Source organism: Rhea pennata, chromosome 5, assembly GCF_028389875.1.
Source record: "Rhea pennata isolate bPtePen1 chromosome 5, bPtePen1.pri, whole genome shotgun sequence".
NCBI classification, from domain to species: Eukaryota; Metazoa; Chordata; class Aves; order Rheiformes; family Rheidae; genus Rhea; species Rhea pennata.
In genome coordinates this window covers 53,369,382-53,385,293 of record NC_084667.1, presented here as the reverse complement: position 1 = coordinate 53,385,293, position 15,912 = coordinate 53,369,382, and the positions used below count along the sequence as shown (strand labels likewise).

Here is a 15,912-nt window from a genome sequence, read left to right as displayed (position 1 = left end):
TTCCTCTTCTCTTTTCCTTTCATCTCCCTCCCACCCCGTTCTATTTTTAGCTACCAACTTAGTTTTCCGGAGAATTAATTTAGAAAATGGCACATTTTGCTGCTGGGGTTTGCCTGCATCACAGCTGAACTGTATTAAGTTCTAATGATCCTTGACAATAGTGAGAATGCTTATTTAAGCATCTTGTGAATTTGAGCTTCAGCCTTGTTTTTTGGAAGAAAATGGATCCTGTATTTTTCCTACATGTATGAGATTATTCGCTTTATTCAAATAAAAATTAACCTTGTGTCGGTTTTGCTGTAGTTGTTGATTAGTTTTAACCTGCATCAGTTTTCTGATCCTGTTCATTGAATATGAATGTTGGGGAATGGAGAGTTGCAAGTGGGAATGATCAGCTGGGAAAAGAGGAAAAGTGAGACTGCTTTTCTCTTTTCTCAGTATCAGTTTTGGCTCTTTTTTTTTTTTTTTTTTTTTTTTGGTAGCACTGAACTTCTCAAATATCATAAGACTCGAAGATTTGGCAAGGATAGTACTCATTGGCAAAGATTTCTCCTTCTGCCTTTCTCTTTGAATGGGAAGGAGTAGTATCAAGGAAAGTTGTAGATAAGAGTGTAAGATGAGCAAAATTCAGTCTTAAATGAGATTAAAAGTCACAGGTTGCTTTAATGGAATATCTCCTTTAACACAATCCAATAGACTATCGCTTTAATACACTGGACTTTTGCCTTCCTTTCAAAACTTTTTGTTGACTACTTAGATGTTTTAATATTTTCTAATGGTCTGGGACTACTGAACAGGTTTGAAATCTTGTATGTGGTGTGACTGAGGAGAGAAGTTGAGGAATGTCATCAGTCTGCTCAAAGGGCAGACTTGCTTTAGCACAGATTTGAACAATAAGACACCACCCCTCAGGTTATCATTACTGTGCAGTCTTAAAATTAAGTCTGTAGACATGGGCAAGATGTGTGGCTTTGCTAAACTCATGAATTAAATGTGACTCAAATTGATGCATCCATTTTTAGGGTTTTCAGGGTTTCATATCAACATGTTTGACACTCCTTTAACTCTATGCATTCATGTTACAGGATAAGAAATGAATACTCTATAAATCCAGTGAAAACTTGTAGGAAGTCTGGAAGACATAACTTCCTCTTCTTGCTGAGGGGAAAATGTAAACAAAGATCCAGCTTAACCTAGTTAGCCTGCAGTTTTTTGACTAAGCCCCTCCTGGCTTAATGAATTGCTTTTATCATAGAGAAAGTGTATTTTCTGTCTCATTTGAAATAGGTTTTTATATTTTTGGAATGGGAGGGCAAATCTTGAGCATTTAATTCTGGCTGCAGTTATGTGGAATCTGTGTGTAAGTACTAAAGGGCTGGTATAACTTCTGAGGCTTTTGGCAGTTTGTAGAAGAATCTGAAATGTGCATTTGTGAGCAGAGGCATTGTAATACCCCTGTTTTGTTACTGTGCTTGCTCTTGCATGCGTGAACTAAAATCTGTCCTCAAAACTGCTGAAGTCTTTGAAGCACATAACAAAGATTTCTTGGCATAAAATGTTTTATATATGTGTGTGTGTATATATATATATATACACACACATATATCAATCATATGTAACTTGTTGAAGAAGTCAGTATGGCTCTTAGTTTTCTCCTGAATTTCTTGAAGTTCGGTTGACCATGCAGTTGGCTCTGCCAAAGGAGAATATTTTTAAAATGTGCAAGCTTTCAAATAACTGTTGAAATCTTCATATTATGGTATATGAGGAGATAACTGACATATATGAACAGGTGTAAGATCACTACATTTTGTTGCGTTTTGGTACTGTAAAAGCATCTAAATAAAAAGCACATAGCCAATGGGTTTTTCCAGGAATATCAGACTTCATTGAGAATATAATGGTCCATAACCACCTCACGTGCCCTTGAATGACTCAGATGATGTATAAATGTTGTGTACGGTGACTTTTCTAGTTCAGTTTTATACTGCAGCCTGCTTCAATGGGTAGAGTGAAATTGGAGGAGGCTGTAAAGGTGTGTTAAAAGATGAAAGGAGAAAGGTGAAGCACCAGTGTGGAAACCTGAGCTTCAGCAACAGTGGCTGCCAATGAAGATCCTGCCTGTGTGGCTCAGGCCAGGCTAGAATGACTTGTTCAAGGATGAGCCTGAGGTCAAAGAAGAATTTAAAATCATGAGTACAAGGGATACGCTCTTGTGTAGTTGTGATAGCAGTCTAATAGCAATAGCTGCCAAAAGAATTCAGTCTGCTGCCTCTCTGTCGGCAGCTATGGGTTTCTGTTCATCCAGTTGTCATCTCGTAGCTGGCTGTCAGACCAACCTGCAAGACTTCCCTACTTTGTCTCTGCTATATGAAACCCCCCCCCAGTAGTAGTGTTAGCGGATCGGCCATCTGAAGGGACTTGTTTGGTGATCACTTCATCTCTGTATGTGATGTGAGGGGAAGCAAGAAAACCACATGGATGGGGAAACAGGGTGAAGGGAAGGTGCCAGCTCCCCATTAGCATCACTTGGTTTGCATGTGTCTGTGAAGAGCTGACAAGCAGAGACTCTTGCAGGCATGGTTAGCTTCTCCCCGTCAGAGAAGGAATTTGGTGGTCTCAGGGGAGCACTGGAAAATGTGTGTAGGCTTGGCTTTTCCCCCCTCCCCCACATGACAATTATGTAGATAAATCTCTGTCACTGCAAATTCAAAATTTGCCAAGCCTTCACAAAAGGTAGTCCTCCCCATAGACCTCTTCTAGCAGCAACAGCTGATATCTAAAGGGTTGTTAACCAAGGTGTGGCTGAAGGATAGGGATAGCAAACAGTGAAGCTACAGAGCAAAAGAAGTAAAGGCCTAAGAATTCACTTTTACTGTGAATTTTAACAGTAGTTACCACTATGTAAATTGACTGCTTCCTCTAGAACTACCCTTGGCTTGCAGATGATTTGAGGGTAATCTTTTTTTTCTCTTCCCCCCCCCCTTTCCACTCTTAAGTCTTTAAGAGCACTCTAGCAGAAATAATATAGCGCAAGAGAGTTCTTAGCAGCTACTCGGTTATATTAAGATGTTTAAATTTAGAGTGGTAGTTGACTGAATGGGGACAGAGGCAGTGCTGTCCTTTTGAGGGCAGAGCTGTTTGCAGCCACATCAGGTAACTAGCTAAATACATGGTTGTTTTTCAGCCCAGTTGGGTCCCTGATGTAGTTCATTATGTGGCTTCACGGATGTCTGTTAGACAGCTGTAGAAATGAGTGCATGGGAGTAGGAATGTTTGGTTTTGAAGGCAATGCCAACTGAGTATTAGTCAAACTGCACTTCACTTTTGATGGCTGTGAGGAGCAAGCAGCCCTTTGGCTGCTTCTTGCTGTTCTTCGCTCCTCTGGCATAGCTGTTCATTTGGTTATTCAGTAAACTAGTGCAGGGCACTAACTAGGTTGGAGAGAGAAGTCCTGCAGAAGAGAATGCCCTGGTTTGGTTACTGACTCAATGGAAGTGCTGCAGGAATGTGGTAATAGCAGCTATGGTGAGCGCTGCCGCTCAGGAAATGTGCGTGGAACCGCAGCATCAAGGAACTTTTTTTTTTTTTTTTTTTTTTTTTTTTTTTTTTATGAACCAGTTGTACATTTTGAATCAAGATTGGGATGGTGTTTTGGTTGGATCCAAGACTTATTGTGGCTTGTGACTATTATTGTTGAGACTGTGTAACAAACTCTATTGTCAGTTTTATGACTGTGATTTAATACTTTCCAAAACAAGGACAAAAATCACTTTTATTCAAAAAAAAAAAAAAAAAAAAAAGATACATCTCAGGAGATGGACTGGACTAAATTACTTTTTTAGCCCTTTCCATGCTAAACTTCTCATTTTTTTGTGTTGTAAATAAGAGAATCCATTAGTCTTAAAAGTGTAAGAGATGGTGATAGTAGCAATTGTTACCTCAGCTTGTGGTATGTCCGAGTAAAATGGCTGCGTAGGTGAAGTGTGCTGTTGCATGATGACAAAAGGGTCCTTAGGGATGATGGTGTATAGAACAGAATAGTGCTATATTAAGGAGGGGGCATATAAAGAAATCATTTTGAATAAATGACAATGCTGGTAAGAGTCTTTCTGGCTACAGGAAGATGTTTTCAGTAGAAGTACTTGAGATGCATATTATTTTGTCACCAACCATTTATTAGAAGCTTATGCAGAAAGGAGGATGATTATGTAGAAATACCGAAGTGATGAGGAATTGTGCTGGTAATGGTTCTAAGCAAAAGAAATATCATAAGATGAAATCGTTACTGATGCAAAGGATGGCTTGCAGAACGATGAGTTGATTGTGGCCAAAATAAGACTGTAGAGAACCAGTAAACTGATTTAAGAACAGAATCCATTCGTACTGGAAGGCCATTCGGTGTGTGGGTCCAAGATTGGCACTTGATTTGGACATTGCGAGACCTAAGTTACTATCTGGAAAACCCCAAGCAGCGGCATCACCGGAGGCAGCTACTGTTCCTGTTAAGGCTGTGGAAGTTAAAAGGGGAACTAAGATTATGTGCCAGAAAGGGTGCTTTTTGAAAGCAAATTGAAAATGGCAAATTGTAGAAGAGGATGGGTGCTACTTAGTTGCCCTTAGTGTAGGCACAAAGTATAGTGTCTGGGATTGCCCTATTAGCAACTTTAATCAGAGGAAATGTGCTCTCGGAGGACGTGTACGTGGCTGTAAATTGTACATTGAATTTAAAAGCTCTACTGTACAGGAAGTGTACAGGAAGTTTCCAGATTCTCATTCACAATAAATGGCTTTCTCTGAAGTAATTGGGCCTGGAGAAGAGAGCAAATGTCTCCAATACAAGGAGACTGAGGCATATACCCCACTGGGGTGGTATTTGATGCAAGAAGTTGTTGGTGGTAAAAGCCTGAGACAGATCTTCCATATGGTTGGGGTTTGAGCCAAGATTTCCCTGCCTTAGTAGACTTGCTAATTGGAAGCAGCATCTTGTGTTGTGGTTGGGTCACAGCTCAAGCAAGAAGAGGAATTCCCTTTCTGAATGAAACAAGGATGTTTTGGGGGAACTTCAAATGAAAGTTAAAGAAAATGTGTGAATTGTAGAAAATTGCAAGGAGGAATTTCTCCCCCCTCCTCCTCCCCCCCCCCCCCCCCCCAAAAAAAAGCCTGTTCACAGAACAAATATTTGAATAGGAGGACTATGAAATAAGCTGTTTAAAGGGGACAGCTTCACATGGTCAGTTTTTCCTTCTGCACCACTGCTGCCTTTTCCATGAAAGAAATAAGGCTCCTTAGCAGATGATTGAGGGTAACTTTCTTGTTTACTGCTGCAATAAAGGGCAGGAAGTGTATGAAGAGAGGAAGGGACTGTGGTCTTGTATTAAGTCCCAGTATCTGAAGTTGGAGTTAGCTGTAATTTGTGTAATTAAACTACTTCCTGGCAAGAAAACTGCATTGTACCAAAGAGGATTTGCTTTTTTAAAAACAAGCATGTTCTGTTTGCTTAGACTAGGCCCTTTAAAAAAAGTTAAGTCTTTAAAAGATGTATTGTGTCAAAGTAAATTGCAGTTATTCAAGATTAGCTAAAATGAATTCTTCTAAATTTCCTTGTAAATAGATATGTTCATGCATAATTACTCTATCCAGTGATATTGATAAGATTTGGTCAATAGGATTTCTCAAATTCTTTGCATACTGGATTAATTATATTTTGTGTCCAGAATGATATTCTGTGAAGTGAATAATACTCTCTTCAAGTGAAATTCTAAAAATGGAAAGTCATTGAAGAATACAAGCAATTAGACACCTAATTAGAAGAGAGTCCTAGAGGGCAAAAAGTAAGTTCTTGCTGATTTTGCTAAAAGAATGTGTTTTGAATTCATCAACTTCTAGAACATTAGTTCTTTCATGAGTCTCATCTATCAGAGTAGGCTTTTGATAACTTAGTGAGTGCATGCAATCAACTGGAAGGAAAAGTGATTTACAGAGATCAAGGTTCATTTGCCAGTATATGAAAACACTTTAACTGTTAGGGAGGAATGTCCTATTCTGTATGGATTTGTAGTGCTATAATTTGGTTAGTTTGAAGATGGTGTGATTAAAAAAAAATAAATACTGGAGATAATATAAACATGTTGGTGTCCCATGACTCTTAAACTTCCATAGTGTTACAGCTTGTTGCGCCTTACTGATGACATTACTTGATGGCTGCTTGGATGTGACATTCACATACTCTCAATTGCTTTGCAGAACATCAAAAATTCTACTATGAACACTATTTGCAAAGGGAGTGTTGAAAAGATGACTGTTTTCCGTACTTTCTGTGTCTTTTCAACTGCCAGAATGCTTCTCAATGTTTTCATCTTCTGAAGTATACATACCTTCAAGGCTACAGGTCTCTATGTGCTGCTCGAATACATTCTTTTAACGTTTACTCTGATCCCCCAGCTATACTGGAAGTGTATTTAAAAAGCAGGACAAGGTGTTTTTCTTTTTTCTTCCCCCTCTTCCTTCCCCTCCCCCCCCCCCAAAAAAAAAAAAAAGAAAAGAAAAAAGAAAAAGAAACTCAGCCCTATGACTATCAACAGATCTAAGGGGTAAAGGCCCAGGATTATTGTGGAGGGTTTGACTCCTGCATTTTAAAAGAACTTTTTATAATGGGGAAGCATATTACTTTATGAAAAAGAACATGCTTTAAGATTTGTGCTTAGCTTTATTTAAGAAAGAATTCTTTGTGAAAGCTGAAGTATGTGATTCTAAATAGAGAACTAACCAGTACAGTCACTTTCATACTCCAGTTATACAGTTATATCTGCTTTTCATTGCTCTTTTGTGCTTGTATACACATCTCTTAATGTGGCTTAAGTTCTGGTATTTTGCTTATTGTTTTTCTTTATGATGCAGTAAATGATGAAAAAAGATTTGTAACCCAAATTACAAATAATGTTACCTGTTCCTGATTTTATATAGTTTTAACCCAAACCAGAACCCTTTTGTCAAATCAGCTACATCTTACTATCCTGTGGCTGTGGTATTTCTGAATAATGACAAAGTTTGATTGCTTGACTATTTTTTTTTAATATCTGCTTCTGCGTAGATTTGAATATGTGCCAGGTTATAATCAATTGGTCCTTCAAAATTTCAGTTGTTTCCTTTGAACAGAGTATTACTTACCAGTTACAGAATTTCTTCAAGATGTGCTGTCCATATGCATTCAGTCATTGAGTGTGCATGCTCCTGAGAGCCTTGAGGCCTTCTAGCCTTGGCAAAATCTGTAAGTATGCCACTACCCCTCTTGGGTGCCTCCTGCATGGAGTAAGAGGAATGTCTAGATTGGTCATACTCGGTTCCCCTCAGCTCCTCTTTCTTGAAAAATCCACTAGTAGGATAGTAGGAAAGCAAGGTGGATAGTAAATGTTCATCTGAATAAACAGCTAGAATTCCAGTTACAAATAAACTTTCAAGTGCTCGTCCATATGGATGCTTGCTCCATGGTAATTCCAGTAGTGTTACTGTGTAATAACTGGTGAGGACGGGGCTGGATTTGGAACTTCCCCGAGTGGATAGGAATTGCCAGAACTACTTGGCTGAATATGGGACTGTTACTAAACTCCCTTGTGATGGCCCAGTACGTAACAGATCTCCGAACAGCTTCTGCATGTGCCCCGGTAGCGGAGGCAGGCTGAGGTGGTTAAGGCGGCTGGTGGATGTACCTTGAGGACAGTGGCAGTGGTGCAGCCTTGTGGGTTCTGTTTCTTTTGATTATTCGTCTGCCAAACCACTGTGGAAAAGGTTTATCCTTGCTAAAAAATTTGGTTGAAATGTTTCCTCACTGGGATTTTCCCTTTTAGTGTTTGTTTTTGCAAAAATATGACTGTTTATTGCTGGATGTTAAAATGTTACCGTGCATTATGTTTCCACTCCCCTGTTTTGCCCCAACAGTTCCTTTCAAACTAGCGTAGCATTCTTAGTCTAGATAAAAATGGAAGCAGATATGAATAAGGTATGCTTTTGATACTTGCTTTGTGTTATCATTTACTGGGCAGTAAATTTAAAATGTGTTAAGTAAAACATAAAACCTGAAAAACCATGTTGGTACAAGTATGTGTACATACTTCATGTGTTTTCCTGCCGTAGTTTTAGGATTATATTATTTCATAATCCCATAGCAACAACTCCAAAAGAAATATAAAAATCTTTCAAAATTATGGAAGAGGAGCAAATGTCAAATCTCTTTTGCTGGCTGTGAAGCATGTTTTAACAATCCCCACCTTGCCCTTTATCTTAATTAGATCCCAGTGGATTCAGAAAATTTTATGAGAGCTTTGTATTGAGTGATGACTATAAACAAAGTGTAACTGTTACCCAAAGTCCGCTCTGTACACAGACTTTTTGTTAAAACAAAAACTCCTAATCCAGGGTTTCTTGGCAGTCAGCCCAGACACCTCAGATGCAAGTCGTCTTAATTTTTTAGGCTTTTGGGCTCTTGAAATTTGACAAGTACGGAAGAGTGAAAAGCTTATTTCAGATACTGAAACTTTTAACTAGATTTGTGCTTATTTTAAAATTTTATTCTCCTTTTCTAAGTATCAGTTTAATCTGAAAGCCACCTATATGCTTTCTATAGTATTTTGAGTAACTGTGACTTCTAAAGCTTCCTGGTTTCATATACTACTTACTGCTTTGCAGGCTTTCTTAAGAGCTTTGACGTTCCTTAACTTTGTGTACATATATACACACATAACAGCACTCATTGTATCCATCACTGTTGTCCTCAACAAAACCTCCTGTTTCAGTTGGTCAGCAGATCCTGAATTTAGCTTCCTTTTTAATGCTTATGTGAAGGCATATGAAAATTGAGTAGTAGTTCACTTGCCATTACCCCCCTTTCCCCCCCCCCAAAAAAAAAAAAAAAAAAAAATCTAAGCCTGTATTTTGAGGCTATAGTTAGATTTTTAAAATTCTTCAGTGGCTGAAGTAGGAAAGCTTTTGGTATTCACAATAATTTCTACAAGGAAAGATGAAATCTTTCTTTCCTTTTGTAGTTAAGGATCTAACTGTTTCTTCTTTTTCCGTTCATCTTGTACTGCAGCTATTTTTTCACTGTGGGGAAAATTTTTTTGATTTGGCATTTTTTATAGTATCTGAGTTGTTTTTATGTTCATACAAGGCTCAGCAGATGTTTGCAAGTTGGCTGTGTTTAGTAAAAGCACAAAAGCTGAAGTAGACACCGAAAACAATCTTAAATTCACGAGTGATTCAAGTACTTGTTGTTGAAAGGTGCAATCCTAGTTCTGGGCGCTTGTTTCCATGTTGCCCTCTCTCTCTTTCTACCTATACTGGCACAGGTGTCCATATGATACCATTAAAAAAAAAAGTGATACTTGTTTAAAATAAAACTTTTTATCTGATTTTTTTTAACATGGGTTCATTTATCTGGCTCCCTGAAAACTTCAGTCAGAATAAACAAGGTGAGGAAAGTGACTTTTGAGAATAAATGGTGGAAGACGGGGCTTCCTCCAGGACAGAGTCATCACTGCTGCCAGCTTAAATTATTTGGGAAATATGGATTATATAATATTATCTTGTAATAAAGGGAGAAAAAAAAGTAGAAAGCTGAATTTTTTGATTACATCACTGTAAGAGCTGTATTTTTGGTTGATTCATAAGGTTGAGGACAGTACTGTGATTAAAATTGCTTTGACCAGTTTTGAACTGTAGAATTACTCTTTAACTTACATACTTGGAATGTAGTGAGTAAATTCATTCTTGATGCCATTTATTTGGGCTTAAAATGTGTTAAAATGCTCTTGTGATTAGCCTCTGAGTTATTTAGTTTGTCATACTTTAGGGGTTTTTTTTAGTGCTTACATTTTCAGTGACTTTAAATTCTGTTACTTTGCAGATTTAGGTACTGCATGTCTAGTGGTACTGAACTGTTAATACTTGTTCCTTGATTGTATTCCTTATTCTTCATGATACACTCTTTCCTCCCATCTCCTCCTCCCTTTAACTTCCAGCCTGAGACCTGGTTACATTATTATAGTTATACACTACGTATTTAGTGTATGCTAGCAAAAGGTCGCTTTAGCATACCTTTTAGATAGATTTTCTTCAACAGTTCTGCAGTTTGAGACTCCTGTTTCTTATTGCTTCAGCTCTCTCTGTGCAAGGAAGAACTGAAAAATATTATTAGGCATCTAATGGACAAATTAGCAAGCCACAGCAGAATATGAAAGTGGAAAGTGGAATAACAAATGGCACTATTCCACGACTCTATCCAAATGGACTAAGTCCAGCTTTAGCTCCTTCAGCGAAAGAAAACAGAAGAAAAAGGAAGCTATTAGGATATCTACTCAGAATGCTGGTCCTTACTTGTGAGAGAGTTGGAATTCAAACTGACAAATGACTCCTGTCTCCACATAGTTTGTATTAAATGTAATTAATTTCATCTAGAAATGGATGGCAAATCAGTGTAATGTATTCTGTATAGGTACACAAATTAGTTTGGTTGTCACTGTTCTAAATAAATTATTTCCTAAACATTTTAAGTCAGTAGAGCTTTTTTTTGTATAAGAATATGGTTATCCTAAAACAGCTTGTTCTTGTGTAAGAAAGAAATGAATAAATGTGTCTAAGACTGGACTGATCTAAGAGTTTGGATTTGGAGGAGTGGTATAGTGTTCAATTTTTGTGTGCTCTGATTTTTCTCTAGTTTCATACTAAGCACACTCGACTTATTTGAACAGAAAGGTGCTTTATCTTTGTTTTCTGATGATTTAATGAGCTGAATCTGCTTAGCAACGGGGTCAAGAAAAGCACCAGATTGTGCAAGAGAGGAGACATTACCACCTAGCTGGAGAGGGAAGGGATGAGAACTCCCCCTCCTTGCACCTGCAAGCTGTAGGTTGGCTCAAGTTGTCTCATGTAATCGGTAAAAAGCTGCTCAATAAAAGCATTATTGAGCTTGATTTAACCCCACAAATGAAAAGCTGTCTTGAAAGCATTTGAAGTTTTTATTTTATAAAAATACTCAGTGTTGGAAACTGTGTTTATTTAATCTAAATTGCTTAATACCTACTGAAACCACCTATTAAAATTACTTTCTATTATTTTTGTTTTTCAGAAATGGAGGAACAGACCGCTGGATCTGGGTTTGAAGATCTGTGAAGGATTATGGGATTATACATTGAAGAGCCAGCAGGCGGAATGCCTGAGTGACTGAAGAAAATGGGTGCTAATGCATCTAACTACCCTCATTCGTGTTCCCCAAGGGTAGGGGGGAATTCACAGGCACAACAGACATTCATAGGTAACTTTTTTCAGTTATCTTGTCACTTACATAAACAGCTTCCTAGTTGTATATGCACTGGATTTGAATTGCTTGCAGTAATGTTACACAGAGCTCTTATTTTCTAGGTCACCAGTTTGAATCCATTCAGGGTCAATAGTGCATGAAATTTAGTGCAGCCTGATATCTGTTTAGCCTACGTATGCAGTAAGTAGATCTGCCAATTGCTAGTAAACACGCTAGCCAATTAAAAAAAAAAGAAAAAAGTGGATTTGTTGATAACCAGATATGCCATTTGTCCTGTTTGAAGAGCAGTTGCTATCTTAATAGTATCTCATTTTTCACTCTTCCTAGATTATTTATGAAATGTATTTTAATATTGTTAAAGCATATAATGCTTTTGATCGTCAGTGTTCATTGCAGTATTGGCTATATTTAGTTGGAGAGTGAATTTTTTATTGCTAGACAGGATATCTCTGGTAGTAAGCCTGTTAAAGTAACATGCAGTCTTGAAGACAACTATTTTTTTTTCCTCCTTCTGTCCATGTTGCATCTCTGTAAATGAAGGAGTGCTTATTTTCCTAATGATATTACTTACAAGTAAGGACATTGCTTAACTAGAAACAGGAACTAATGTGCTGCTAAGAAGTTACTTTCTCATTCCAGTCATAACTGGGGCAGGTACCATCTGTGAGTGGTTTTCAGTCTAGCACAAAAGGACCTCCAGTATATATCTGTCACAATATAAATAATAAATAAGTATGCAATAAATCTAAATGAAGACAATTTGTGAGAAGATAATCTGACAGCCTGAAGAACGGTCTTAGCAGTAAATAACATAAATACTTTATAAACATATTTTTTTCTCCTTTATGCTTTGGCCTGCAACACTGAATAAGTAGTTAATTGGCAACTGATGTGCAATGTTACTTCTGTTCTTAATCACCCCTGGAAATGTGACAGTGTCCTTGGCAGAGGAGAAAAATGACTTCAGAAATTTTCTTTTCTTGGCTTATTTGACATTCCTAATGTCAATCTGAGTAGACAAACTGTTACATATGGAGTCCTCTGCTCTTATAGTAGCATGTTAAAGAAAATCTTGTTATTAATATCTTGAATACTCATGCAGTAAAGTCTTCCTTAAGATGTTATGTGTTTTCAGTGTATCTTAACTAGGAGTAGTAAAATATTTGTCCCAATGTAGGTAAATCTTTCTAAACTAGTAGCCAAAACATTTCATTGTACCTTTAGATAAATAAATTTGCCTGTATATGCAACCACTGAAACCCTTATTAACCAGAAAGTGGGTAGATTTGCGTGTCGGAACACCTGTCTTCTGAGCAGAGTTTTGCAGAGGGGGATGCTCCAAAGGCCTCATTAAATTGTCTGGGAACTTTCTTTGGCATGTGGAAGGCTTTGGTGAAATACCTCAGTATCAAGCCTAAAGTAAAAGCCCATATTTAGTACGTCACTGTAAATTTATTGATCCCTATTACCTCATGTAAATTAAACTTGAAACCTTTTTCAGGAAAGTCTAAATTCATAAGGTTGTCTAATCTTAGGTAAGGCAAATGAATGTTCTGATAATTCTTGACTGAAATCTTTGGTGTGATAGTGACACTTGCATGATTGTGCTAGCAGAGTAATTGTATTATTTACAGTACTGGCTTGTATCTCTTCCTGCTTCAAGTTGTTTGGCTTTTTCTTATCTTTCCTCTTGTTTGTTTTTGTGAATGTCGCAGTGGAAAATAGATGTATGCTCAAAACTGACAGTTCAATGTTTCATCACTTGACAGAATAATCATGTTGTAATGTTATAAATGAACTCTTACAGACTTCTTGTGTATAAGGCATTAGTTTTGTTTATTCTAAAAATAGAATGAGAAATATGAGGACTTAGAGTTGTAATAGTTGTATAGCGTGTACTAGCTGCCTTACTTCCTGAAAGTGGATTCAGATCTATGAGTTTGCTGTTTCAGACACCACTGCTTTGCTGATAAAGCACAGTATTATGCTACAGTGTATAGTTAGAAATGGAAGATGAGTGTGAAAAGCTGAGAACTAAAAAGCACAACACTTTCATAGTGCAAACTCTCTTGTTGGTTTGCTTGACAGAATGCTAAATGTGCTTGCAGTCCATGAAGAAGTAAATCAGTGAAAATAATGAACTGCTTTTGCTGTTTAAAAATAATTGTTCTAGCAAAGACTTAACTAGTCATCTTTTGCTGATTCGTCTACAGCATTCGGGAGAATTTCCCACCATTTTCTAGGGTGAGACATCTGTTCAAGATACTTATTTTTAAGTACAGCTCTATAATTATATTTTATAATGTGTAGGCATGCAGAAGACTAGACAAATCCCATTATTCTTTGTCAAGTACCCAAGTAGTTTTTCTTGCCAGTCATCTGTTTCTTGTAAATATTTATCTGTTCAAAGATACGATATGGTCTGGGGACATGAAGCTACTATTATTTTTTTAACGGTATTTAATAAATCGGTACATTTTTATGCAGAAGTGAGGATTTCTTATTTCTTCTTTCTAATGCTGCTGCCTTATCAAGAAATACAGGTAAGTCAGAAAAACACTGAAATGGTGTCATTGAGGGATCCTGAACTTCCAGCAGTTGTGAACCCAGATGGGCTATGCTAATGCATCTCTACTTCAAGGCTTTCTTCCCTTGTTCTTGTCTCTGGCAAAAAGCAGTTGTGTGACAACCCTATCAATAGCAGTGTTTGTTTGCTTATAATAGTTAATAGCACTATTCGTAGTATATCTGAGGTAAATCTTCCATGTTACTGTGGGTACATATACTAGTTTGGTACCTTGGAGTGGTTCACATGCAAGTAATGCCTCATAGTAGCCTTCAGGGAAACAAGAAATTAAGACTTCTGGTGTCCCAGTTTCTCTTCAGCATAGGAAGATATTCCACATCCTCAGCTTGGTTACTGGAATCCAGAATTCTTCAAATAATGACGTAGCATGTTTCCTCTCAGCAAAATGATTATAAAATGACATAGCAGTTGTACTTTTTTTGTAAAATGTCATCTATGCTTTTTTTTTTTTTTTTAATGGAGCAGGAATTCTAGAGTTGTCTCTATCAGCAGGAGACTACATAGAACAATAGAAAAATGGGGATTCAGTGTATCACGTGGAAAGAATTTATATGGTGGATTTTGCAACATTATCTCTTTGAAGTTGTTTTGAATTACTGCTGTCTTTTCATTTAAATTATATTTTCCGAATGTCTTGGAATTTCAATATGATTAATAACATATTGTCTGATCTAGCAGACTTTTAAGTAAAATGGATAAAATGATTGAAGAGGTCCTTCCTGCATCCCAAAACTTTCACTAATAAATGAGTTGTAAAACCATTACATTGCATGGTTTGAGGAAGTATTAATTGGCTTGGCATAAAAGCCTTTTATGAGGTTACTTAGCAATTGTTGTTGAGACTTAATAAAACAATTTACAGAAATTTTAGATTGCTGCAGTTACCATGTTCTCAAATATGAATTCAAATTGCTCCTATGCCTTTCACAGTTCTAGAAGTACCTGTCTGAAATAGCACAGTAACTGTAAGCACTGGGTTTTGTCAGACTGGCCAGTAGCATCACTGTCAAAGTAGCACAGCAAAATAGCATCACATCAAATCTACCTGAAGATTTGTGAGAGAAAAATGATGAACAACTTATAAAAGGCCACAAAACTGATGTGGTGGTTGGATGTGCTGTTAACATCAAAATGCAAAAAGGGCAATAAGTAGTGAAGTTATACAAGTGTGATAATGGCAGCTTTTTAACTATTACTAGTAAAAAGAGTTTGGCAAATACTGTTTCAGAGGAATCTTTTTTTTTTTTTTTTTTTTTTTTTTTTCTCCCTCTCTTCTGTAACTACATATAGTATACACACGATGAGGTAGAAGAGAGGACACATTATCTTACTCTAAGATCAGCAAGGTGATTGTTGCAGGAGTGATACTCACACCATTTGCGAACTGTCTTTTTCTACCATACTATTTGGAAGAAAAAGTTGTTTTAGTGTATTTTTTCTGTCATGTCTAACTTTTCAGTGTCTGCCTTGGAGTGAAAACTCTATTAAAAAGGGACAGTTACTTCAACAAGAAGGCTTGCTAAATTATTTCAGAAAATAGTCCTTTCCACATTGGAGTCATACTGCTGTTAAAGAGTAGTTAAAAACTATAGTTTAAAGCATTACTTCAGTTTCCCATTACTGCTAGAAACCCAGCTCCTAATTCTCCTTTTCTTATTAACTTACAAACTATTTTACTTGTATATGTAGCTAACATCAAATTGTTTGACATTCAAGTGTGCAGCAGCTGACCTTTCCTTTTATGGCAGATTTGGTTCATTACATAATTTCTATATAAATGGTCTTTGAGGAAAAATAATTGATTTGTATTCTTTAATTATATACTGCTCTATTCAAAGGAGATCTCTAATAATAAAGTAGAATTTACATGCTCTGTTTTAAATTGTATGTGCAAACTAGCATCTGAGCTCTGTGGGCAAAGAGCCTGTTTTGTTTGACTTTTCAGCATTTCTTGTCATGTGACAGTTTTATTTTCTTGCTAAATTTCTATTGAAAATTGATTAATTGTTCT

General features: G+C 37.0%; 1 protein-coding gene across 2 annotated transcripts in view; it reads left to right on the top strand.

Moving 5' to 3' along the window:
* The window catches only part of BTBD7 (BTB domain containing 7), a 51,699-nt gene that overhangs the window by 6,872 nt on the left and 28,915 nt on the right, over positions 1-15,912 (top strand). For both annotated transcript variants that reach the window (XM_062576719.1, XM_062576718.1), the window contains exon 2: positions 11,123-11,308. In XM_062576719.1, the coding sequence (XP_062432703.1) occupies positions 11,227-11,308 (82 nt within the window). In that variant the 5' untranslated portion in view covers positions 11,123-11,226. The remainder of the gene's footprint in view (positions 1-11,122; positions 11,309-15,912) is intronic.